This window comes from Oryctolagus cuniculus, chromosome 6 (assembly GCF_964237555.1).
Source record: "Oryctolagus cuniculus chromosome 6, mOryCun1.1, whole genome shotgun sequence".
Taxonomy (NCBI): Eukaryota; Metazoa; Chordata; class Mammalia; order Lagomorpha; family Leporidae; genus Oryctolagus; species Oryctolagus cuniculus.
This window is the reverse complement of record NC_091437.1, coordinates 124,619,810-124,647,159: the sequence shown is the minus strand read 5'-3', so window position 1 is coordinate 124,647,159 and position 27,350 is coordinate 124,619,810. Positions and strand designations below refer to the sequence as shown.

The window sequence follows — 27,350 nt, the reverse complement described above, 5'->3', positions numbered from 1 at the left end:
GTTACTCCCATCACAGAACACACAAAAGGATATACATAATTCTACTAGACATTTTTGCTACTTCACCAATAATACCTAGCTAATCAACAGCTTTAATGGGGCCGGTGCAGTGGCATAGCAAGTAAAGCAACCACTGTGGTACCTTCACAATGCTCCACTTCCAATCCAGCTCCCTGCTAAATGTGTGGGAAAGCAGTGGAGGATGGCTCCAGGTCGGCCCAGCTCCAGCCACAGAGGCCATGTGGGGAGTGAACCAGCAGATGGAAGATGTCTCTCTCTCTCTAACTCTGCCCTTCAAATAAATAAATGTTTAAAAAAATTTTTAGGGGTCTGGCACTGTGGCATAGCAGGTAAAGCCACCGCCTGCAGTGCCAGCATCCCATTTGGTCGCTGTTTCGAATCCCAGCTGCTCCTCTTCCGATACAGCTCCCTTCTATGGCCTGGGAAAGCGGCAGAAGATGGCCTACGTCCTTGGACCCCTGCATCCACATAGGAGACCTGGAGGAAGCTCCTGGCTTTGAATCGGCACAGCTCCAGCCGTTGGCAGCCAATAGGGGAGTGAACCAGCAGATGGAAGACCTCTCTCTCTGCCTCTCTTTCTCTCTCTCTGTAACTCTGACTTTCAAATATATAAATAAATCTTTTTTTAAAAATTTAATGGATCAGATAATACACATTTAACCTTTATCATTATCACAAAAATCTAATAATGTATACTCTCAAGAGTTAGCCCTTACATATTTCAAGAAATTTACATGAAACAATTGAAACTCTAAACTAAAAATTATAAATAAATATTTAATTATGCAGTTCAGTATTAACCTAACAGTGAAAGTAAATGCTAAAAAAAGTTTAAACTATGCCATGGCGCAGAAGATTAATCCCCCGCCTGCGGCGCCGGCATCCCATATGGGCACCAGTTCTAGTCCCGGCTGCTCCTCTTCCAATCCAGCTCTCTGCTATGGCCTGGGAAAGCAGAAGATGGCTCAACTCCTTGGGCCCCTGCATCTGCATGGGAGACCGGGAAGAAGCACCTGGCTCCTGGCTTTGGATCGGCACAGCTCCAACTGTTACAGCCACTGGGGAGTGAACCAACGGACAGAAGACCTTTCTGTCTCTCCCCCTCACTGTCTGTAATTCTACGTCTCAAATAAATAAATAAAATCTTAAAAAAAAAAAGAAGAAATTCCTTTAAAAAAAGTTTAAACTATCAAAATATTTATTCTATTAATACTCAGGTAACTTTTTGAACTACTAAATTTAGTTCATAAACTTGTTAATATTCCATAAATATATTATTATAATCTTACATTAAAAATTCAAACAATAAAAAGTAAACATAGTAAAAAGTAAAATTCCTCATTTCCTCCCACCAATCTGAAACTCCAGACATAATAAAAATTCTACATGTATGCTTTCTTCCATGACTACTTTAACCATAGGATACAAATAAACAATTATATACTATATAAAACTAAAGACCCCTAGCACTCCTCAAATCTTTATAGATATAAAAGTTGAGCCACAAAATTATAAATGTGTCAGTATTTGTCAATAAGTTATTAGTATTCATAAGATACTATTTGAGAAGAAAGATGTTAATCACAAAAATTCACACAACATGTCTACTCAAATAGCCTAGAATTTGCATCATATATATATATATATATTTTCTGACCTTATGATGAGCTGCATCCAAGATAAATTCTGCACGAGTACCATTATTTTCTGGGCTCCGGTAATCAAATAAAGAATTTGTAAGGTACGTCAAACCTTTTGTACTCAAATTTTCACCACAAATGAAGAAACAGGCTTCCTAAAAATAAATGCAAAACTTATGAACAAGATGAAAATCATTACATTGTGAAGGAAAACAAACCTCTTGGTTTTATAACACTCATTGAACAGTCAATAGAAATTAGTAAAACTTCAAGTACTATAAAAATATGAGTAATGCATTCTCCATTTTCATCATCTATTATTTTAACAAACCAACGAAGAGCTCCAAGTAATTGCATAAACAAGAAAAAAGATGTATTGGAAACTATTTGAAATTACTAACCAGGTTTTAAATGCTATCAACTCTAAATTCCCCAGAGTTCTATAATTTCTTGCAGGAAAAACAGTAAAGCTCCTCTTTTAAGACGGGGCCAATGCTGTGGCATAGCAGGTTGATGCCCTGGCCCGAAGCACCGGCATCCCATATGGGCGCCGGTTCGAGATCCGGCAGCTCCACTTCCGACCCAGCTCTCTGCTATGGCCTGGGAAGGAAGAAGATGGCTCAAATCCTTGGGCCCCTGTACCCATGTGGGAGACCCAGAAGAAGCTCCTGGCTCCTGGCTTCAGATCGGCACAGTTCCAGCTGTTGCAGCCAAATGGGGAGTAAACCATCGGATGGAAGACCTCTCTCTCTCTCTGCCTCTCCTGTGTAACTCTTTCAAATAAATAAATAAACCTTAAAAAAAAAAAAAAGACAGATACATAGTCTAACAAGTTTTATAGGGCTAAACATTTCAGTAAGCATTTCATTATACCAGCATCCTATCTACAAAAGGGAGGAAAGGGAGTTTTTGACTTACAGTTTCACTTCTATTCATATTCTCTTCAAAATCTTTTACACCCATAATTCCTTTAAGGCACATGGCTCTGCAACCTACAAACCCAATCTGGCAGTCAAAGAAAGGTTCTCCCATCATAAGCGCCTTTAAGAGGAAAGGAAATATTATAATTAAAAACTTGTATTTAACAAAAACATTATAGAGGACTTGCACTATGATGTAGCAGGTTAAGGCACTGCTTATAGCACCAGCCTATATGGGAGTGCCAGTTCAAGTCCCAGTGGCTTCATCTCCAACCAAGCTTCCTATTAATGAAATTGGAAATGCAGTAGAAGATGGCCCAAATACATGCATCTTTGCCACCCACATGGGAGATCCAGGTGAAGTTCTGGGCTCCTGGCTTTGGCCTGTCCAGCCCCAGCTGTTGGGGCCATTTGGAGACTGAATCAGCAATGCAAGATATCTTTCTGTGTCTCTCTTCCCAAACCTCCCACCTCTGTATCTCTGCCTTTCAAATAAATAATTCTTTTTTTAAAAAATGTCATAAGATTTCCTTGTAGATTTTCTAAATTACTCAAATGTCTTTAGGATTATGGCCTTTCCAAATGTATTCGCAGATCCCAAACTTTATTAAAACAGCTTCTTAACAGAATAGGTGTTGTGATGTAGTAGCCTAGGCCACTGCTTGGAACATCCACATCCCACATCAGCCAGTTAGAGTCCCCACTCTCTAATTCTGATCCAGTTCCCTGATAATGTGACCTGGGTAGCAGCATATGAAGGCTCCAGTTCTTAAGTTCCTGCCACCCACTTAAGAGACCAAGATGGCACCCTTGGCTTCAGCCTGGTCCCAACCTGGTTGTTATACCCATTTGAAGAGTGAACCACCAGAAGCAATTGGATCTCTATCTCCATCTCCATCTCCCTCCCTCCCCATCTCCATCTCCCTCCCTTCCTCTGTTTCTGACACTCTGCCTTTCAAATAAGTAAATAAATAAGTTTTAAAAAGAAAGAAAGAGGGGCTGGCGCTGTGGCATAGTAGGTTAAGCATCTGCCTATGGCACCAGCATTCTATGTGGGTGCTGGTTGCTCCTCTTCTGATGTAGTTTCCTGCTGTTGGCCTGGAAAACAATAGAAGTGCTTGGCCCCTGCACCCACAAGGGAGACCTGGATGAAGCTCCTGGCTCAGGATTGGATTAGCCCAGTTCTGTCCGTTGCAGCCATTTAGGGAGTAAACCAGTGGATTGAAGACCTGTCTGTCTGTCACTATGCCTCTCAAGTAAATAAATAAATCTTAAAAAAATGGAAGGAAGGGAGGGAGGGAGGGAGGGAGGGAGGGAGGAAGATCTTCCTTATCTGTGTGTCCTCAAATCTTTGTTTCCTCAATGACTGGCACTTCATGAACAGTCTACATTCACACATCCAAACATACAGAAGGCAAATGAAAAATTTAAAGACTAAATTAATGCTGCATATAACAGTAAAATCTTTCTTAAAGGAGTAATTCATAGACTCAGTATGCTGACTACAATAGAAATACAGAACCATAAATATAAGGATTTCTACTATGCTACTTGGGATAAACATCTGTATTTATTAAACATTAATTTTAAGAACCACTCAATTTTTTAAAAATATTCTCATTGTTGAAACATTACCTCAACTGTAGTTCCTTCTTGTTCCCAACACAATACTTCTTTAGATTTTACTTTCTGGGGACTGTAATAACTATTCTCGGCTTGCATTTCAGTGAGCTAAGAAATATAAGAATATTAAGTAAATCAAAATTAGCATTAAATGGCAATAAACTGTCATGATTATGATGAACTGATGAGAACAAGGCCAATTTTAAGATTCGGGAAATTTAATTATTAAGCAGGAAAACAGGTGCAACAAAAACAGCTGTAACAAATTATCCATGGTTTAAAGGTTGAATATTCTGGTCTAAACTTATTTAAATGCCACTTTTTCTAACTCCTCCTCCTTAACATTGCTTTAAAAGTGAAAGCTATACAAATAATGGTCATTAAATAGTTCATGTACTTATAAAACAGTTCATTTATTCTGCCAAAAATTTACATATATAACCTAGACATTCTATATTCATTATTATAGCCATCCATGTTTAGTTCAGTCACTTCCAAGATTTCTCACTATTTCTAACAAAAAAGAAAGCTGTGAAACACAAATAGAATCTACAAATGTCTTTCCAATTCTTATGCAATTAGTAGGATTATGGATGTAAAATGTCAAAGTATGTTAATATTAAGTATATCTCAGAGACCTAATTAGTCATGTAATAAATGCTGAGTGCCTACTAGATAACAAGATAGATACTGACAAAAGAAAAATAAGGTTGTCACTCCTCTTAAGTTTACAACATATTATTTAAATTTATCAAAAATCAGATGTCTTAAATTATAAAGTATTTTTATAATTGCCATGAGGTATCCTGGTTTGAATCAAGGCACAGAAAAAGGATAGTTTAACATTCAAGTAAATTCTGGGATTTAACATTAATGCATCAATGTTTGATTTCTTAGCTTTGGCAAAAGTACTATGATAGCGTAAGATAGCATAAAAACAGGGGACACTTGGTAAGGAATATAAGTAAACCCATTTCTGTGATTCTTAAAATTACCCCCCCAAAAAAAGGTCTTAAAGTTATTCTGCCTTTGTTTGCAAATGACTTAACACCCTTATTCTTGTGAAATGGAGGTATTCTTCAAACTCAAATGCAAAGTCAAACATCATACTTCTTAAAAACCAGTACTGTCTATAGCCATACCACACTGAAAGAGCCCGATCTCATCTAAAAACCAGTATTTAGCTTAGGCCAAATAAGTTACAGAACTGAAAAGTTATCACTCAAAGCATGATAACTTCTTTATACTGAGAGTCAACCTGACTTCTATATATTCAGAATCAACTAATTATTCTTTTCTTACACTAGAGAAATTTTTATATATTTTGTATTTCATAAGCTCTTTTTTGAATGTTTCTAGTACTGCTACTATGTATAATGTTGCTGTTTAAAAGTACAATTCCATAACCTACAGTGTTTAAGTAAAACTGAATTTTTTAAACTTGATCATCCTTCAGCTGTCTACCATTATTGCAGAGAAAAAAAGCAATTAATTGATTAAAAGGACTCAAACATTATAAGAACAATTTTAAACATTATTAGAAAAATGCTACATTTAATTTGGCATGATTTTTGTTGGACTGATATCAACTGTTCAAAATGCTAATGTAGAAACATGACCTTATTTTCTGACCAAAATATGAACCACAAATTAATTCCATACATTCCTCAGATCTAAGCTGAACAATGAAATCTAATGTTTTCCTCCTAATAATCAACATATTTTCCTTAGAGAAAACTCTGAGAAGCATAAATTATTCAAAATGTTGAAAAGATACACAAACCATAAATACTACCTAACAGTCTGTAAAAGTTTATATGTAAATGACTATCTTCAGCTGAATACAATTCTTCTCATCAATCGAGTTAATAGAAATGCACCAGAATAATTTCAAATTTCAAAGCAAGCAGGCAAAAATTACACAAAAAGATAAAACTGAACGAGCAAACCTTGACTTTACAAATCAACACTAAAAATAAGTGTCTTAATCTGATATTCTAAAATTGACTAAATACCTAACAATTGTTGGCAACAGTAACTTTTTATATCTTTAAAGATTTTAACTTTACAAATTTATATCTAATCAAAATTAAATCAGTTAATTGAATTATAAAAATGTTTCTCTAATTCAGAAAAAATGATGGTGCTGAAACAGCACAGCTTATAAATCTTTATTTTTGTCCCACTAATAACCAGAAAAAAACTTTTGATTGATTTAAATCAACTTGTTACAAACTCTCACTGAAACTTATTATATGAATTTTTTTCAGTTTTTGTCAGAATAGAAAATATTAAATGATTTTTAACTAGGAAAAGTTCTTAAAGAATATTTTAAAATATATTTTAACCTGCCATCTGTTGTAGTTATAAATTATATAGCTTTACTACCAAATGAAATAAATTTATTTCAGGCAGTTAACAAACAATCCAAGTTAAATTAAAAACATTATGATAGCATAAATTTGACTTCCTTTTTATACTGTTATCTCTCAAAAATCTAACAAGCTACCTGAAATAATACTTGTAATAACATTTTACTGGTTTAGTTCCTTACTTCCCAAAAATGCAGTAATGAAGAAATAAATTCACAGAGAAAAACTGGGGAGGAAACGAAAACTAAAAAAAGGGTCCATAAACTTTTGGAAGATGAAAAGCAGATGAACAGATGGGTCGGTGCACAGATAACAAATAGAAGGGTAGGTACATGGATGTCAGAATACATACCAGAAAATTTCCAAGTGCTCAAGACACAAGAGAACATTTTGTTGTTGTTGTTGTTGTTGTTGTTGTTGTTTGGGAAAAAAAAAAAAAAAGAGAGACAGAAATATATTCCTTCCGCTAGTTCACTCCCTCAAATGCTAGTAACGGCCAGGACTGGGAAGCCAAGAGCTACAAACACAAACCAGTTCTCCCACGTAGGTGGCAGAAACTTATGACACAACTGCTGCCTCTCAGCGTGTGCATTAGCTGGAAGCTGAAAGCTGGAATCAGGAGGAGCCAGGTACTGAACCGAGGTACTGTGAGGTAGGAAGCTGACATCTTAACTGCTAGACTAACTACCTGCCCCAACAAACCATTTTTAAACAACCACTTAATGACTTTTAGAGTACTATCAAAAAAGAATATCCACAATTTTCTTAGTAAGTTATTAAAATATTCCTCCCCTTCCAACTACATATTTTTGTGAGACCAAAAAGTATTTGCATTCACCAACCAAAACATTTCCAGACTGAATGCAGAAGCATATACAAAGATCTAGCTGTGTTCTACTGAGCCACACATTAGAAAATATTTAGAAAAAAAATATTTAGAAAAAAAAAGTCCAAGCCCTGCGGCCGGCGCTGTAGCGTAGTGGGAAAGCCACTGCCTGCAGTACCAGCAACCCATATGGGCACCGGTTCAAGACCCAGCTGGCTCCACTTCCCATGCAGCTCTCTGCTATGGCCTGGAAAAGCCGTGGAAGATGACCCAAGTTCTTGTGTCGCTGCACCTGCGTGGGAGACTCAGCAGAAGCTCCTGGCTCCTAACTTTGGATAGGCCCAGCTCCACCTGTCGTGGCCATTTGGGGAGTTAACGAGCAGATAGAAGATACCTCTCTCTCTCTCTCTGTCATTTAACTCAACCTTTCAAATAAATAAATAAATCTTAAAATGAAAGAAAAAAAAGTCTAAGCCCCATAACCCAAAATTCAAAGATCAGGCACAAGAAAAGCAGCAAAGACTAGTATGAAAAAGTATCAGACATGAAATGTTTAAAGAAAGGGAAGTGTTCAAATAGCAAATACACGTATCTAGAGAAACTTGAACATAAGAGAGGTCTTCAAAAATGTGTATTATGAAAAAACGAGGCATGACATGAAAAAATTTTTGAACAAAAAAAAAAGCCTTAATTTCATTCTTCCTTGAACATTTTGAAGTAACCTTGTAAATGTCAGTTTTCAAAGCAGCAAAAATAAGGAATAGATTGTATGCTCCAAAACTCCTCCTCGCTGTAGTCATGAAATCAAATCCCCAGGTCATTCCATTCATTCTATGGAGATTTCAGTCTTCGATTCTGTCCCACATTAGCACTGTCATAATTCTTGGCGATTTCAATATTCACAGAGATGATCATTCCAAAAATCTGGTCTCCTCCATTTCTTAATCTCTGCTCCTATTGATATTGTCTTCTACCTAGCCTTCACCATTTATCTTTACACAAGTAGCAGAAAATGGCTACAGAAAAATTATGCAACCATGATGACTGGGGTCTCTTCAAATTCACAATCAGTTTTGTCTAATAGGTCCCTACTGTCAGTAGTGAACGTATACAGTATTTACTAAGTCTATTTACTCCTCATTCTCCCCAAGATGATTCATATATCCCCTTTCCTCAAATCTTTACCTTTCTCCCTCATCCTAATTCTGAGTTAAGTGAACTCCTCAAAGATAGAAATAATCAGAAGACAACTTCCAGAAGCCTATACCTAGCCATTCTTGGATTCTCTTTATTTCATTCATGGCCCATAATAAGAACTATCGAAAAATCCTACCCACTCTCAAAACAGATCCAAAATCCAATCATTTTTTACACATCCACTTGCTACCACCCTCATCCAAGCCTTTATTATCATCTATTACTTGAATATTGCATTCCTATGTGATTGTCTAATTTCTGCTTTTCCTCCTCTATATTCTTATAATAATCACAGTGATCCAATTTAAAATACAACTCAGATCAACATGTAACTCTTCTGCTAAATATTATCCAAAAGTTTCCATCTCAGAATAAAATGGGAAAAAAACTCAAAACAATCTACACAGTTTTACAACTTACAGATTGCTCCAGACTCCTAAACCTCTTGATCTGATTGCATACTTTTTTCACACTGGCCCACTGTGCCCCAGTGGCCTCCTTACATTCCTTGAAGTTTTGGGGTGCCTATATTTGTAATCCTGGAATGCAAATTCACACATATCTGCAAGGATTCCTTGTTCACAACTTTTTTGAAACCACTCCCTATTCCATTTCCTTCTTTTTTCTACATAGCCCTTAACATCAATACATCTTTCTTACTTGTTTTTAACAACAATTTAAGTTCTAATAGGCAAGAATCTTTATCTGTTCACTGTAGCATCTCCAGACAACAGTGCCAGGAATACAGCTGGTATTAATAAAAATCTACTGGAGCCAGCGTTGTGGCGTAGTGGGTAAAGCCACCATCTGCTTGGCCAGCATCCTATATGGGTGCCAGTTTGTAACCCAGCTGTTCCACTTTCAATCCAGCTGCTTGCTAAAGGCCTGGGGAAAGCACTAGAAGATGGCTCAAGTGTTTGCAGCCCATGTGGCTCCAGCTCTTGCCCAACGTCTGGGGAGTGAACCAGCAAATGGAAACCCTCTCTCCTTCCCTCTCTTTAACTTTTTCAAAATAAATAAATAAATCTTTTTAAAAAAATTAATAAAAAGATACTGAATAAATTAAGATACTGTTAAGGAATACTACATGTATGCTCACAGTATTATAAAAAGCCAGGGAGGGGGGCAGAGTTGTGGCACAGCTGAAGCCACTATTTGTGGCACCTCGCATCCCATTCAGAGTGCTGGTTCAAGTCCCAGCTGCTCAGCTTCCAATCTAGCTCTTTGCTAACACACCTGGGGGGTGGCAGCAGAAGGTGGCCCAAGTACTTCATTCACTCCTGTCACCTTTGTGGAGACAAGATGGAAGTCCTAGCTCCTGACTTCCGTCTGGCCAAATCCTGACTGTTGCAGCCATTTAGGGAGTGAACCAGCAGATAGGAGACAGACTGATTCATTCATTCATTCTCTCTCTCCTTCTCCCTCTCTCTTTCCCCTCCTCCTCCCTCCCTCCCTTCAGTCACTCTGCCTTTCAAATAAACAAATAAATCTTTAAAAAGAGAAAACAGTCAGGGAGGGGTCTGGAACTGTGGCATACCAGTAAAGCCACCGCCAAACTGCTAGCATCCCATATGGGTATCAGTTCAAGTCCAGGTTCCACTTCCTATCCAGCTTCCTACTAATGCACCTGGGAAAGCAATGAAAGAAGGCCCAAACACTTGGGCCCCTAAACCCATGTGGGAATCCTGGAACAATCTAAAGCTTCAGATCAGCACAGTTCCAGCTATTGTGGCCATATAATGAGCGAACCAGCAGATGGAAGATCTCTCTCTCTTTGATATGCTTTCCTTTTTAAAAGGAAGTATTAAGGCATGACTGTACAGCAAATGAATGATTTGGCAAGAAGGAAAAAAAGTCTCCATGAAGTTGATAAAGAACAAAACTGGTAGGAGAAGCCTTTAAAGAATAAGATGTCCGAATCCCAGATGGGAGTACCTGGGATCAACCCACAGCTCTGACTCCTAATTTCAGCTTCCTGTGAATGCAGACAGTGGAAAACAGCAGATAGCTCAGGTAGCAGTGTTCTGGCCAACACATGGGAGACTTGAACTGTGTTCCCAGCTCCCAGCTTCAGCCCTGGCCACTGCAGGCATTTAGAGAGTAAACTAGTGGATTCTACTGAGCACAAAACAAACTTTTGAGTTAAGCTGTAATCTTACTAGCAACCAAAAATGAAGGATTAAAATAGGCAGAGATAATGGACTACAAGAGGAAGAAAACATACCTTAAAAGTCACAGTTGCCTTTGTGCAGTAAAATCCTATAGAAACAATAGGATCCTTCAAAGTCTGTGCTTTTTGCTGATGCATGGTTGACGCAGGATCATTACCAAGATAGTCTTCTTCACCATCGTCATAACTCACAATTGCAGGTACGAATGACCATGCCCATGATACCCATCCCTGTTGCTGTTCATCATCTTGCTGTGGATACAATTCTTGGCCTTTGTACTGAGCAGGATACTGCATATCTATTCTTGTTTCATCATCAGTATCTATCAATCAAAATCAAGTCATTTTAAATCAACAGGATTTAACAAGGGGAAAAAAGAACTATAAATCCTTTAAAATGTCTTCCCACGTTCATCATTGTAAGGTAACAACAAATCATATACTAGCTATTATTTCAAATCAATAATTTACCATTATCATTCTCAAAGTTTCTTTATGGTGCACTATGTAATTTTCCTTTTCTAGATATGGTTAATGTTATGTGGAAAGTAGTTTATCAATCACATGTAATTTTAAAAGTATTTGACAAATACAAAGAATAAGCTAACATTTCACTTATTAATTTTGTCTCTCAACCAACAACAAAAATCCTACATCTCAAACTTTCCTCAAAAATGCAATAGCAGAAAGACCCAGCTCCCTGCTAACATGCCTGAGAAAACAGCAGAAGAAGCCCAAGTCCTTGGGTCCCTGTCACCCACATTGGAGACCCAGATAGGGTTCCAGCCTGCTGTTTTGGACTGGCTCAGCCCCAATCATTGTGGCCTTTTAGGGGGTGAATCAGTGGATGAAGATCTCTCTCTTTCTTCTCTCACTTCACCTCTCCCCCTCTTTCTCTCTGATACTCTTTCAAATACATAAATCTTCAAAACAAAAAAAAGTAACTCAAATTGAAATTTTCACTATACTTACCCGAAATGTTTCCTAACATATCTTTATTGTGACAAGTAGGATCTTCTGTTTCTCCATCTTTAAAACTGCCTATTTCTCCATAGTAAAGAGCAATCCCAAGTTGCATTATGCGGATAAACATAGGGAGTTGTTGATCGGTGATAGAAAGTTTCAAACTCTCCACTAAGGTATGAATCTGTATTTTAAAAAATAAGACATGAACAAAAACTTGTTTAAGGAATATTTTTTAGGATAAGTAAAGAAATTTTAAAAGTCTTAAAATGCAATATCATAAAATAGTGATTTCCAAAACATTTCTAATATTTAAGCCAAAATAATACTGACTCTAAAATTTCAGGGATTATAAACATTTTTCTGTGATGATCAATAACCTTTGGATAGAAAATTAAGCCAAATAATGTAGATATATCTACATAACAAAATATATTTACATTAGATTTCCAGATAACTAGTCCAGGAAGAAAGCTATGTAACCAAATATCGACTCTGTAACATTAAGAATATGATAGTATTTCCTCCAAAAAACAAAGATCTCTGACAAAACAAGAATAAAAGTTTCATGATGTCATTTTAGTAAAACTTTAATCATTCTTTCAAGTTTTATTAACCAAAAGGAATACATACACATCCTAAAACCATATGTTAAGTGGAGAAAAGACTAACATTATAACTATATAAGTGTGGAAATAAAATTTTTATTGTCAAACATGAAAAACCAAGTAATATACATTCAAGAAAGTTTTTCAGAAAAAGTTTAAACAGATTTAAATGTGATATGAAATTTATAACATGAATCAATTATAAGAAAGAAATAAGATTAATTAGTAACAAATAGGATATAGAGCAATCAAAGTTCTCCTTAAAGAAACATACATCAATGGAATATAAACACAACTTTAGTGTAATAGTTTCCTGCTGTTATATAAACATGGAATAAAACCAATTAAGCCATAAAGTTAAGTCTCTTAGAGGGTTTATTTTGACTAGCTGGTATTTGAGTGTCTATGAAACATGAAAAAGAAATAATGGTAATCATCGTACTTTTAGAGCTCAAAGCATAAAACAATGTATTTGCAAAGGGAGAAAGTTGTAAAAGCAGGATGGGGGGCATAAAATAGCATATTTCAAAGATGAGCACAGGTTTTTTAAAACGGACATAAAAATCACACAGTGAACAAAACATGAAGAAGAAAATGGGGGGGGGGGCATGGGGAAGGAGTATGCAAGTCTACTAAGCTTTTCTTAATTAAGATTTCTCTGTCAAATCCTTTTAAATATTGATTGTACCAAAAGCACTAGTGATCAGCAGTCTTAGCAAAACCAATGACACAGAATCTTTATTATATATGTAACAGTTATTTTAAAGTCAATGAGAAAAGACTAACCCTCAACAGAAAAAATTAGACAAAGAACTTGAATAATTCAAATAACCAGTGAATATATATTCAAAACTCTAAATTTGCTGATAAATATCCATTAAATTATATATTTTGTTCAAGAAATTGGTGACTTTTAACAATATAATTACATTTAAGAAAGCAGGCAGTACTTCCATTAATGCATGAGTATATATTCTAGTTAAACCTTTCTGGAAACAGTTTTGCAATACAGATCACAAGTCTTAAAAATATTTAAACCTATTAGTAGGATATTTATAATCACAGAAATCTTTCTGTAGGAATCAATCAGATATGATTTATGTGCAGACTAATTTCTCTTAAAAACTGCAAAGTAAATTTTTGGAAAAATAGAACTTTTAACATACTCATATGCTCTTTATCTCATAAATGTCATAATCTGTAAGACTTATTTTTTTTTCACACAAAAGATAGAAAGCCACAGGAAGCCTACCAAAATATAAATAAGTAAGTTCAGAAGTCACTTAAGTAATTTTGTTTAAAACAAATTTAAGGTATCTGAAACATTTTGGAAACTCTGTCTTTGAGGTAACCAATGAGATTAACTACATCTGTTTAGAACATAGTTCCTAGGACTACGAGTTGGAAGAATGATGGGTCTAATCCAAATGGCAAACCTTATATAAAAACATATATGAACATATAGGAAATTTTTATTTGCTATTATTTCCTAAATAAGATAATAAAACAATTGCTTACACAGTGAAAAAAAAAATTAACCTGCTGTAGATTTATTGAATTTTGAATCCTACCTGGTTTTCCTTTGGCAGGGCCAAAGGATTTCTAGAACCTTATACAGCCTGAGGGCTGGACAGTCTAAGAGCTGTGTGTTTCTAGAACTGTACTCAGTAATTTTCAAATATTACCTTAGTTTGATTCTTAAAATGATCATTTGAATAAACATTATATGTCTTACCAGTGTGTTTTTAAGACTTGGAGGATTTAAATAAATGGTTTAAATCATATAGTGGGGGCTGGCACTGTGGCTCACTTGGTTAATCCTCCGCCTGCGGCGCCGGCATCCCATATGGACGCGGGGTTTTAGTCCCTGCTGCTCTTCTTCCAGTCCAGCTCTCTGCTGTGGCCTGGGAGGGCAGTGGAATATGGCCCAGCTGCTTGGGACCCTGCACCCGCATGGGAGACCAGGAGGAAGCACCTGGTTCCTGGCTTCGGATCGGCGTAGCGCTGGCCGTAGCGGCCATTTGGGGAGTGAACCAATGGAAGGAAGACCTTTCTCTGTCTATCTATATCTCTACCTGTCAAATAAAAAAATCATATAGTGTAAAATCTGGACATATTTCTAAAAATAAAATATACTTACAGCTATGATTTGTTTACTAAGGGGGGCTCTGTTCTGGGAAATGCATAAATGGTCAATTTTATCACTGTTTGAACACCTGACATCCTACTGTGTATTACACAAACTTGGATGATATAAGTCAATGTGGCCTCTTGATGCAATCAGAAGATATGTTAAACATAAGATGTAAGAAGCTCCTGCTGGCGTTATGAACTGCACCTAATTGGATGTGCTATACATCTTATACACTGGTTGTGTAGTAGGCTTGTTTGCGTCAGTATCACCACAAACATATGAGTAATGTGTTGTGCTACAATCTTATGACAGCTAGGACATCACTAAGCCACAGGAATTTTTCATTTTCATTATAATCTTATGGGACCACTGTTACAAATTCAGTTCTTCCTAACCAAAAATGTCTTTGTTACTGTGGCAAGAAATGTTCTACGTGAAGGATCTCTGTGAGTGAGAATCCAGTGGAAAGAATCCAGTGGAAAGAAGAAAGAAGGATGTTTTCCTTTTCTCTGAAGGGAAGAGAGAACTTCCACTTTGCTTATGGTCTTGTCCATAAGCCTTATGGCCTTGTGTACTCAAAAGGCTTCCAGAGCCTAGGCAGCTCATGTCCAAAGCCTAGGGTAGACACTGATATCATACCTAAGAGTGTTAATTGTTAAATTAACAACAGGAGTCACTGTGCACTATCTCCCCATGCAGGACCTCTGTCCTCAATGAACTGTATTGAGAGTTAACTGTAAAACTAGTTCTCAGTTTTGTGTTATGTGTGTGTGTGTGTATGCACAAATTGTTGAAATCTTTACTTAGTATAGAGTTGGTCTATTTAGTATAGAGTTGGTCTTCTGTGTACAAAGTTAACTGAAAAGAATCTTAATGGAGAATGGGACTGGCAAGGTGAGAGGGAGGAGGAAGAGGAGGGTCAGGAATGTGGGCAGGAGGGCTGGTATAGTGGGAAGAGTAACTATATTCCTAAAGTTGTACTTATGAAATTTGTATTCCTTAAAAAATGAATTTAAAAGAATAAAGTCTTTGTGTGATACAAAAAAAAACCAATATTAATAAAAACTCAAAAAATGTTATCAGTTGAGCATACCATAATGGTAATTCAAATGTGGCTATTACTAGAGTAAAAAACCACATGTAAAAAAGCTTATAATTTATGTTAAGGCATTTTTTACAATGAAATGTCCTGGCTAATAAATTTTCATAACAGAAACTTACTTATAAACCAACACTTAGTTTTCCTCAAATAAATTTATTTCTACGTTTCTCTAATAAAGCCAAATCCTAGATCAGACAACTAAATTTACACTAATGATCAATAAGAATACTTTATATAGTAAACCTTCAAAACATTACTGGCTGTCAAAATGTTTTCTGAATTTACCTTCACATTTCCAAACTTCAGTAACAAATTCTAGGCTAAAAAAAGAAAATCCCACTGACCTGAGAGATATCAATACTATCAAGTTAATGTTTCCATACTTATCTCTGCCACAGAAGTTAATTCAAAAAAAGAAAAGAGTAACATAATTCCAACAAACTAATGTGCAACATGCATACTGATTTTGAACAAAAGCAAACAGAATGAGTAATACCCCTCCCCATCAGAAAATAACAAGATTTTATGTATAAATATAAGTATGGCTATATGAAAGAGAAAATGTTTTATTAAAACAATGCACAAGAACAACTAATTTTTTTAAGATTTATTTAATTACCTAAGGCAAAGTTACAGAGAGGCAGAGGCAGAGAGAGAAAGTCTTCAATCCACTGGTTCACGATCTGGCGGTGGCTTTACCTGCTACAGCACAGTGCCAGGCCTAAAAGCAACTAATTTTTATACAGTCACACTCAAACAGGCAGAGTGGTCAATATCAGTTTCCAGAAATTAGCTCCAGCCCTTGCATCTTAGAACTTCCATGGTCAGAAATTCATAATTCAGTAATAAAAAGTTATTCCACATTAATAAAAAATAAGATCAAAAGTCGGGGAGGTGGGGGTAGCTGGCACTGTGGCGTACTGGGTAGAGCTGCTGCCTGCAGTGCTGGCATCCCATGCAGGCACTGGTTCCAGTTCCTGCTGCTCCACTTCCAATCTAACTTTCTGCTATGGCCTGGGAAAGTGGTAGAAGGTGGCCCAAGTACTTAGACCCCTGCACCCTTGTGGGAGATCCGGAAGAAGCTCCTGGCTCTTAGCTTTGGATTGGCGCAGCTCTGGCAGTTGCAGCCACCTGGAGAGTGAGCCAGCGGATGGAAGACTTTCTCTCTCTCTGCCTCTCTGTAACTCTGCCTTTCAAAATAAATAAATATTTAAAAAAAAAAAAAAGCTGTTAGATAAAGCTCAGAAAAATGGTTAGGTAACAAAAGATAGAAGGATTTACACTTGGATACAAACCATAAATATCGAAAATGCATACCACTAACTTGATGAACAACAAATTTTCACATGAGTATCAGAGAGGATGTTTGGCCTAGCAGTAAAGATGCCCACAATCCACAGAAGAGTGCCTAAATCTACTTGGAGAAACACTAATAAGCAACCAGGCAAATGAAAAGGGAAATCGTAGTTATAGAACTGAGAAAGTTCTAAAGTTGTACACAAAACATCTCTACTAGAACACACTAAACAAAAGGTGATAAATGAAAATAATCATAAATATTAGCCGGCGCCGTGGCTCAATAGGCTAATCCTCCACCTTGCGGCGCCGGCACACCGGGTTCTAGTCCCGGTCAGGGCACCGGATTCTGTCCCGGTTGCCCCTCTTCCAGGCCAGCTCTCTGCTATGGCCAGGGAGTGCAGTGGAGGATGGCCCAGGTGCTTGGGCCCTGCACCCCATGGGAGACCAGGAAAAGCACCTGGCTCCTGGCTCCTGCCATCGGATCAGCGCGGTGCGCCGGCTGCAGCGGCGGCCATTGGAGGGTGAACCAACGGCAAAAGGAAGACCTTTCTCTCTGTCTCTCTCTCTCACTGTCCACTCTGCCTGTCCAAAAAAAAAAAAAAAAAAAACATAAATATTAATAAAACTGTTTCATGAAAACAAATGACATAATTATGAAGTTAATTTCTTCTTGCTTTTTCTTCTTTCTAAATGTTTGTTTACTTGAGAGACAGTGATAAAGAGTCCCTTATTCCCCAGTTCACTCCCTAAATGCCTACAAGGGCCAAAACTGGGCCAGCTGCAGCTGGGGGCTAGGAACTCAATATAGATCTCTCACAAGGAACCCAATTATGTATATGGGCACTTCTGCCTACCAAGGTTCACTCCGATAAGGGAGGCAGGCATCCTAACCAGCAGGCCAAACATGCACCCTCTTCTTTGTTTTTTTAATAATAATTAGCACAAGAACCAACAAACAAAAACAGACATACAGAACTTTACTTAAAGAGACACCTACTTTAATAACAGAGGGCATCTTGGAATTTAGGTTATCATATGTAAAATGCAGACGAGTCCTGAAGGAACATTTGTATAATAAAGGATCCTGGTAAAATTCTATTTTACCACTGGCATTTCGTTTATCAAGACAAACTGTACAGTCAGAAAAATTGATAACCTTTCTCAACACCAGATCAGTTGCTAAAAAGAGAAGAAAAACATTTTAAGTGGGAGGAAAAACTAGGAGGAAAAGCCAACTATTATTTATTAGTATAAATAATAAAAATAATTCAGCAGAAATTAAAATTTCTGGAGCAATTTAACACATGATGCTCTACCCTGTGATAAGAACTTCTCAGTATATCATTTAAATCTTCCAACAACCTTATGAAATAAGTACAATTATCCCCATTTTTCACTGAAGAATCAAATATAGGCTTAAGTAGAATGCCTTCAGTTTGTATAACTACAAATTTGAGACAAAATTTGTGAAAAAAATCATAAGTCCTTTTGTCGAATGAGATAACAATGAAATAAAACTGGATAATTTATCGAATTTCTATATTAACAACTCACTGCTACTCTAAATCTGCACTGTCCAATATAGTAGCCACCAGCTGTATGTGGCTAAACTTACATTTAAATTAAATTACAGGGGCCAATGCTGTGGCATAGTGGGTAAAGCTGCCACCTGCAGTGCCAGCATCCCATATGGGCGTCGGTTCAAGTTCTGGCTGCTCCTCTTCTGATCTAGCTCTCTGCTATGGCCTGAGAAAGTAGTAGAAGATGGCCCAAGTCCTTGGGCCCCAACACTTGCATGGGAGACCAGGAAGAATCTCCTGGCTCTGGATCAACCCAGTTCCGGCCATTGCAGCCATTTGGGGAGTGAACCTGCGGATGGAAGACTTCTCTCTCTGCCTCTGCCTCTCTTTCTCTCTGTAACTCTGACTTTCAAATAAATCTTAAAAAAATAAATAAATAAAGTAAAAATTCATGTGCTTAGTTGCACTAGCCATTTCTCAAATGGGCAACAGCCACATGCAGCTAGCTAATGGCTACAGTATTGATCAGTAAAGATTAAAAAAGAAAAAAAAAACTAACATCACAGAAAATTCTAGTTATAGCACTGCTATGGCAAAAATAATGAAATTACCTGGGCCTGGTGCTGTGGCACAGCAGATTAAGGTGCCACCTAGAGCACAGGCATCCCATATGGGCACTGGTTCTAGCCCAGATGCTCCACTTGTGACCTAGTTCCCTGCTAATGCACCTGAGAAGGCAGTGAAGGATGGCTCAAATGATTGGTCCCCTGCCACCTCATGGTAGACCTGCATGGGGCTCCTGGTTTCAGCCTGGTCCAGCCATTGTAGCCAATTGGGGAGTAAACAAGTAGATGGAAGCTCTAAATCTCTCCTTCTAACTCTGCCTTTCAAATAAATAAATCTTTAAGAAAAAAAGAAATTACCAGTAACAGTAGGTTACTTTGAAACAGTAGGTTACCAAAGAAAAAATAAAACAAAACAATTGTTGGTATAGGATAAAATTAGAAAATTAAACTTTTATCAAATGAATAGTTTTATTTCTAATTAACAAGAAATTCCTATGCTCAAATCTAGTTTGCCATTGATTTTAAGTTAGCAGCTGTCCATATCTAAGCAATGGATGGACATCTCAAAGCAATCAGGTAGGGTGGGCTTGTGGCACAGTGGTAAAGATACCACTTGGAACACCTATATCCAACTGCCTGGGCTCAACTCCTATTTCTGCTCCCAACTCCTGCTTCCTGCTAATGAGTACCTTAGGGAGCAGCAGGTGATGTCTCAGCATTTGGATCCCTGCCACCCACATGGTAGACCCATGGCTTCTGGTTCCAGGCTGGCCCAGCCCTGGCTATTGCAAGCATTTGTGGAGTCAATGGATGGAAGAGCTCTATCTCTCTGCTTTGCAATAAAAATGTAATTAAATAAGTTTTTGAAACAGATAAACTTAGTCCACTCTGTTCTAACACTATTCCTGAGTATATCCTCATAATTTCTAATTAATTCAACGTTTTATTTTCTGATTTTTGGAATCAAGTTTCTAAGAAGTAAATTTAAAGAATATGTATATATGTCAAAACAGAAAAGTTTTACTAGTAGATGAATTTGAAACTTGTATATTAGTTGGAAAAATGATTTATATGGGTGTCCCAAACAGCATATTAAACATAGTGCCAAATGCCTGCCCCTGATAAGGTGTTCTATTTTGAAAAAAAAAAAAATTTTTTTTGTTTAATTTTACTTAGAGGGCAGAGAGACAGACAGGATAGAGGGAGGGAGAAGCAGGTTGGGAGGTGGGGGAGATTTTCCATCCATTGGTTTACTCCCCCAGTTGCTCACAACAGCTGAGAACTAAAGCTGGGAGCTAGGAACTCAGTCCAGCTCTCTTTCCATGTGGGTGGCAGTTACTTGAATGATCACCACTGCCTCCCAGGATATGAACTGGTAGGAAGCTGGAATCAGAAGCCACGGCTGGAACTTGAACCCAAGCACTCAGATGTTGGGCACTGATTTTTTTTTAAGCTTTTATTCATTTATTTGAAAAGCATAGTTACAGGGGTAGGGAATGGGGGAAGCAATCTTCTGATCACTAGTTCACTCTCCAAATGGCCACTACAACCAGGGCTGGTCCAGGCAGAAGCCAGGAGCTTCCTGTGGGGCTCATTTAAGATGCAAGCACTGCAGGCTGTGGCTTAACCCACTGCACCATAGCATCGGCTCCATGGATATGGATGGATGTTTTAATTGGTGTCTTTATTACTAAGCTAAATATCCTCCTCTAAACTTACCTTTTATTTCCATTTCCACAAACTTACTGAAGTACCTTCATATTACACATCACATTTGAAACAAATATGAAAGAATATTCAGACCTTTCAAAAATGAGTCTAAAGTTCCTTAACCTAGTAGTCTATTAATCTTCTGTACTTATACACCCAATTTTACACTTGAGAATTTTTATACCAGCTTTCATCAGATTTATCAAGGAGCCACTTGGCCCCAAAAAAGGTTAAGAATCAAGGCGGCCAGTGCTGCTGCTCAATAGGCTAATCCTCCGCCTACGGCGTTGGCACACCGGGTTCTAGTCCCGGTTGGGGCACCGGATTCTGTCCTGGTTGCCCCTCTTCCAGGCCAGCTCTTTGCTGTGGCCCGGGAGGACAGTAGAGGATGATGCAAGTCCTTGGGCCCTGCACCCGCATGGGAGACCAGGAGAAGCACCTGGCTCCTGGCTTCAGAACAGCGTGGTGCACTGGCCGCAGCGGCCATTGGAGGGTGAACCAACGATAAAGGAAGACCTTTCTCCCTGTTTCTCCCTGTCTCTCTCTCTCTCACTGTCCACTCTGCCAGTCAAAAAAAAAAAAAAAAAAAAGAATCAAGGCAACTGTTTCAATTATGAAAAAATACACTTAACATTTACTTACCAGAAATATCCATAAATGCGCGATCCCATAATTCACCTACTGTATAGCATTCTGCTGAAGTAATATTGACTGAAAGAACAATATCATCTTCAACATATTTTAAAATGAGATTATTTATAACAATGTTTACATTATTTACAACTCGTCTAATCAGACTCTGCACATAACCTATAAAATAGGAAAAAATGATTCAATTAGCAAGCAGTCCATCAACAAATAAATTACTTCTTAAAATATTACTGAATTGAATGTATGTGAAAGGTGGGTATCTTATAGCTTATTCTACAAAGGAAATTAAGGTTCATACAGATTAAGAAGCTTGCCGAAGTGACACAATCAGTAGCAAATCCAGCCCAACAAAAAGCATAACCAAGAAGTTCTAAAATGAAGTATAAGTGTTCTAAGAGAAACCACAGAAACTGAATCTTATCAGTAACATAACATTAAATCTAATTCAATGCGTCTCCTATAAATGGTCTATCTGATTTCTATTTCAAAAACATTTTCCCAGAGAAAGAAAAATTACTATAAGCAGATTAAACAATATATTAGAAGAAAAGTTTCTGGCCGGCGCCATGGCTCAATAGGCTAATCCTCTGCCTGTGGAGCCGGCACCCCAGGGTTCTAGTCCTGGTCGGGGCACCGGATTCTGTCCCGGTTGCCCTTCTTCCAGTCCAGCTCTCTGCTGTGGCCCGGGAGGACAGTGGAGGATAGCCCAAGTCCTTGGGCCCTGCACCCTCATGGGAGACCAGGAGAAGCACCTGGCTCCTGGCTTCGGATCAGCACGGTGCACCGGCCACAGCGTGCCAGCCACAGCAGCCATTGGAGGGTGAACCAATGGCAAAGGAAGACCTTTCTCTCTGTCTCTCTTTCTCTCACTGTCCACTCTGTCAAAAAATAAATAAATAAAAAAGTTTCTTTAAGCTTCTTTTTGAACCATCATCTCTTCCAACCTTAGCCAAAATTTTATCATATATACATATATATTCATATATATTAATATTCATATGTATATTAGTATTGTTAGTAAGTGGACATAGTTTACATATATATGAATATATGTATATTTATATATACATATATATTCAAAAGTTATGTCTAAGAGAGGAAGGATAAGAGAAACATGTCCATCTAAACTATGTTCACTTATTAACAATACTGAGAAATAGAAGAGAAAAATGAAAGAAAATATAGAGAGAGTTCAAGAAAGCTCAAAAAAAGTACACAATGAAGCTACAGAAAAGACAAACAAATGTATAGGAGACTAAATAAAACTAGAGTGCCAACACAGGGAAATCAACAAGTAAACAAAACAATAAAAGTAATCAGTGTACATCCTTCTTTTCCATAGCTTGTTTATAATCTCCAAAATTTTCTTTTAATTTCATGCTACTCTGGAATACTCTACAATCTCTAACATTTCTCACATTGTAAGTGTGTATATAGGTATTTCACTGGGGAATTTAACTGAAAGCACAAAACAAATTAAACATAAACAGCATTTAAAGGACAATTTTTTTCAGTAAGTCTAATAGTCTTCAATTGCATTCATTTTGTTGTGAAAGGCAGTATTTCATTCTTTTTTATGGCTGAATGTATTCTGCTGTGCACATATACCACAATTTCTTTATCCAGTCAACAGTTGATGACCAGTCCCTAAAAGACAAATATGTTTTCCCTATTTGTGGTAACTAATAAACAGAATATTAATATATTGTTTATATCCCTTATCTATACTCCTAAGGAATACTGACTTTTCTACTTATTACTTGTTAAATTATTTGAGAGTTAAGCTTGTTATTATAAAGAAAACTGAAAGTTTGTCATTGTAAAAATTAAAGAAAAATAAGAAAGGAAGGGAGGGTGGGAAGGAGAGAAAGAGAGTAGCGTGGGAAGTAACACTATGTTCTTAAAACTGTAATAATATGAAATACATGAAATTTGTTCCTTTATATAAATTAAAGTTTTAAAATTACAATTTAAAAAAAAGAAACTTCACATTACTCTAATACATGTCCACTATTTAAAAAAAAAGATAATTACGGCCGGCGCCATGGCTCACTTGGCTAATCCTCCGCCTGCGGCGCCAGCACCCCAGGTTCTAGTCCCGGTTGGGGCGCCAGATTCTGTCCTGGTTGCCCCTCTTCCAGTCCAGCTCTCTGCAGTGGCCCGGGAGGGCAGTGGAGGATGGCCCAAGTGCTTGGGCCCTGCACCCGTATGGGAGACCAGGAGGAAGCACCTGGCTCCTGGCTTCGGATCAGCACAGCATGCCAGCCCTAGCGGCCATTTTGGGGGGTGAACCAATGGCAAAGGAAGACCTTTCTCTCTATCTCTCTCTCACTGTCTAACTCTGCCTGTCAAAAAAAAAAAAAAAAAAAAGTAATTAAAATTTAACTATTTCATGAAATAACCACATGCTTATATTCACTAAATCAGAACTTTACTGGATAAAACAGAATCAATTTCTGCCAGCAATTGACACTGCTAACACCTGCCCAGAAGACTGTTGAGAGAAAGCTTATTTAACTCTATTCAAGCATAACATGTACAAAAACCAGCCCACTTCATTCATTCCCAATGGATGCAAATAAGAAGGAAATGTAATACAATTTAGTTTCAAGGTTTTCTCCTATATGGAAACTATTATCAGCTTCTACAGCACCAATTAAGATATGCTATAAAATAACCACATAAAATATTAGATTTAAAGCAAATCTTCAGATGTTAAAATAATTCTTAATGAATCAAAATTTTAACTTTATAATGTATATTGCTACTACTCAACCCAGATGGTAAAAATAAACGTTTCTAAAAGGTAATCATAATTAATTTGGTTTTCCTATTTTAGAAAATCTTGTCATCAATATAGAACACATAAAAAGTATGTAAGAGGTCATGAGTTTTTATTATCTTCAAAATACAATGAAGGATAGCAAAGGATAAAATATGTCAAGTAGTATATAAATGCATTTTAACCTAACACTGATGATGAGTCTTTCACCTCTTTTTAGTATTTCCACTCAGTTTCTCATTATAAAACTGACATACAATTTGAGATAAATAAGCCAATTCACCAAAGAAAGAATCAAGAATCTAAAAAAAAAACTACTTTTGGGCCGGTGCCGCGGCTCAATAGGCTAATCCTCCGCCTTGCGGCGCCGGCACACCGGGTTCTAGTCCCGGTTGGGGCGCCGGATTCTGTCCCGGTTGCCCCTCTTCCAGGCCAGCTCTCTGCTGTGGCCAGGGAGTGCAGTGAAGGATGGCCCAATTGCTTGGGCCCTGCACCTGCATGGGAGACCAGGAGAAGCACCTGGCTCCTGCCTTCGGATCAGCATGGTGTGCTGGCCGCAGTGGCCATTGAAGGGTGAACCAACGGCAAAAGGAAGACCTTTCTCTCTGTCTCTCTCTCTCACTGTCCACTCTGCCTGTAAAAAAAAAAAAAAAAAAAAACAAAAAAAAAAACACCTACTTTTGCAGAAAACTATATAATCTTTTAAAAATGCAATGCTAAAGTAATAGGGACTTATCTATGGTATAAATGACACACTATCATTCTTCATAATAACTTGGTGCTAAGCAAGCTACAGAATAGTATGAAACAGATCAAAGAGCTCTTCTCACTCCATATATGGAGACTCCTGGGAGTGTGTCTGTTTAAATAATTTAAGATTAATCCAGGTCTATTCTACTGGCATCTGAAAATAGAGTCACGGATGAGAATCTGAAAGATGTACTATTAGATGGTCCTAAAATAGCCTGTTACTAGCCAACCTGTCCACAGATTCTTTTTCTTTTTTTAAATATTTCTTTATTTCAGAGGCAGAGTTAGAGAGAGGCAGAGGCAGAAGCAGAGAGAGGTTTTCCATCCACTGGTTCACTAACCAAACAGCTGCAACGGCCAAAGTTGGGCCAATCCAAAGCCAGAAGCCAGGAACTTCCTTTGGGTCTCCAAAGTGAATAAAAGAACCCAAGCACTTGGGCCATCTTCTGCTGCTTTCCCAGGCCATACAAAAGAGCTGGATTGGCAGTGGAGCAGCCGGGATTTGAACTGGCACCCATATGGGATGCTGGCACTGCAGGCCACTTTACACGCTATGCCATGGGACTGGCCCCTACAAATTCTTAGTATCTTCTTCTTTCCCACCCACTGACTCCATTCTCCTTAACACAACCTATGCCCAGAAAACCAGATGAAAATACTATGGATCATCACTGACTTTGTACATGTTCTTCCCTCTGTTTACAATACTTTTTATCATTCTCCCCTTTTGTACAGATCCAGTATAACTGTTCCCTCTCTTACATCTTCTGCTCTAATGTCTCCCTTTCTAGACATTAGCATTAAAGCAAACTGCCTCTACCACCGCTCTTGGGCTTGTGCTACTACTACCACTTACATACTTATCTTCTCTGTTGAACTAATAAATTCTAGAGGGAAAAGACTGTATTTTACTTCTCTGATATTCTTAAATTAAAAGGCATGTACCAAATAATTTTGATTACAAAAGACATCATCTAAAACAGTCACTGGGACCACTTCAAGCTGCACAAAACCAGAAATTCAATGGTTGATGACTTGGTTATAAGTAACTTAGTTAAGTTTTTGATGTACAACTTATTCTAGGGTAATAAACATCATATAGGCAAACTTATACTCCAACAGTTAAAAGGAAAATAATTTCCTTTTTAAAAAGAAGAAACTACTTAGTTGAAAGGCAGAGTTACAGTGTGAGAAGGAGACAGAGATCTTCCATATACTGGTTTACTCTCCAAATGGCCAAAATGGCCAAGATGAAACCAGGAGCTTCATCCAGATCTCCCATGTGGGTACAGCGGCCCCAGCACTTGGGCCATGTTCTCCTGCTTTCCCAGGCCCTTTAAAGTAGGGAGATGGATCAGAACTGGATCAGAAGTGGAGCAGCCAGGACTCGAACCGACACCCATGCGGGATGCTGGTGGGACTAGCAGTGAATTAACACAATACACCACAATGCCAGTCCCAGGAAAACGATTTCTTGATAAATGCTCTTAGCCTTACCTAGGAGGCTAAAATTGTTTCAAAGTAAACACTTTCTTAAAAGGCTAAGAATAATAAGTAAGCTTTATTGTCAAAGCTTGCATAGAGGTCCAATAAAACACAAATTAAAAAGCATTCATCAGATTTGATAACTAATACTTCAAGGCAGCTACTGTATGAGCTAAAGAAAACAGCTGTGAATTGAAGATATTATCAGTATTAAAGATGGCCACAAAAGCTCTACACAACTAAATAAGGAGAAGAAAATCAATTAAAGTATTGGTGAAGATGACACAAAATCATCATTTCACAAAAATCATTTTATAGAAAATCCAAATGCATAAATTACTATTCTGTAGATTGATAACATTTTTCTCCTAAGGAAATAAACACAGGTATGTGCCAAGATTTACCTACCCTTATGTTTGCTAAGCATTTTACAAAACTGAAAATGGCAAACAAGCTAAATATCAAATAAAAATGGGTTCACTAAATATAATATAGAACAGATATATAATGGAATACATGCTAGTGATTAAAATAACATTGTAAAAAATATGAACATCCTGGAAAAATGCTGCTGGCGTAACATCAAATAGAAAATGGAAGTTACAAAAGAAAACGTGTGTGTGTGTACAGAAAAAAAAGAGCCTCCACAAGGTCACATACCCAAATCCTAAATGTTAGCAGGTTCTGATTCTGGGTAAAATAAAGTAAGCATCCCACCCCAATAAGAGGAACAAGGTCTGATGTTCTATCACATAGCAGGGTGACTATCATTAATAATAATGTGCATCAAAGCAGCTAGAAGAGGGGATCTTTTAATGTTCTCCCCACAAAGAAATAATAAATGCTTGGGGCGATGGATATGTTAATTACTCTAATTTCATCTCATACTGTATATATGCATCAATATATTATAAACCATAAATATGTATAATTATATATTAAAAATAAAACAGTATAAGCATTTAGCCTAGCAATGAAGGCACTAGTTAAAGACCCTCACTCATATCCCCC

At 37.5% G+C, this 27,350-nt stretch overlaps 1 protein-coding gene across 26 annotated transcripts in view; it reads right to left on the bottom strand.

Moving 5' to 3' along the window:
• Window positions 1-27,350, bottom strand: part of VPS13B (vacuolar protein sorting 13 homolog B) — a 778,478-nt gene that overhangs the window by 702,358 nt on the left and 48,770 nt on the right. For all 26 annotated transcript variants that reach the window (XR_011389260.1, XR_011389259.1, XR_011389261.1 and 23 more), the window contains 7 exons: window positions 21,314-21,481; window positions 17,873-18,054; window positions 11,742-11,916; window positions 10,824-11,092; window positions 4,217-4,312; window positions 2,580-2,702; window positions 1,679-1,816 (listed from right to left, as the gene is read on the bottom strand). Coding sequence is in view for 22 of the 26 variants with exons in the window: in XM_051844655.2 (XP_051700615.2) it covers window positions 1,679-1,816; window positions 2,580-2,702; window positions 4,217-4,312; window positions 10,824-11,092; window positions 11,742-11,916; window positions 17,873-18,054; window positions 21,314-21,481 (1,151 nt within the window). In the remaining 4 variants the exon portion in view is untranslated. The remainder of the gene's footprint in view (window positions 1-1,678; window positions 1,817-2,579; window positions 2,703-4,216; window positions 4,313-10,823; window positions 11,093-11,741; window positions 11,917-17,872; window positions 18,055-21,313; window positions 21,482-27,350) is intronic.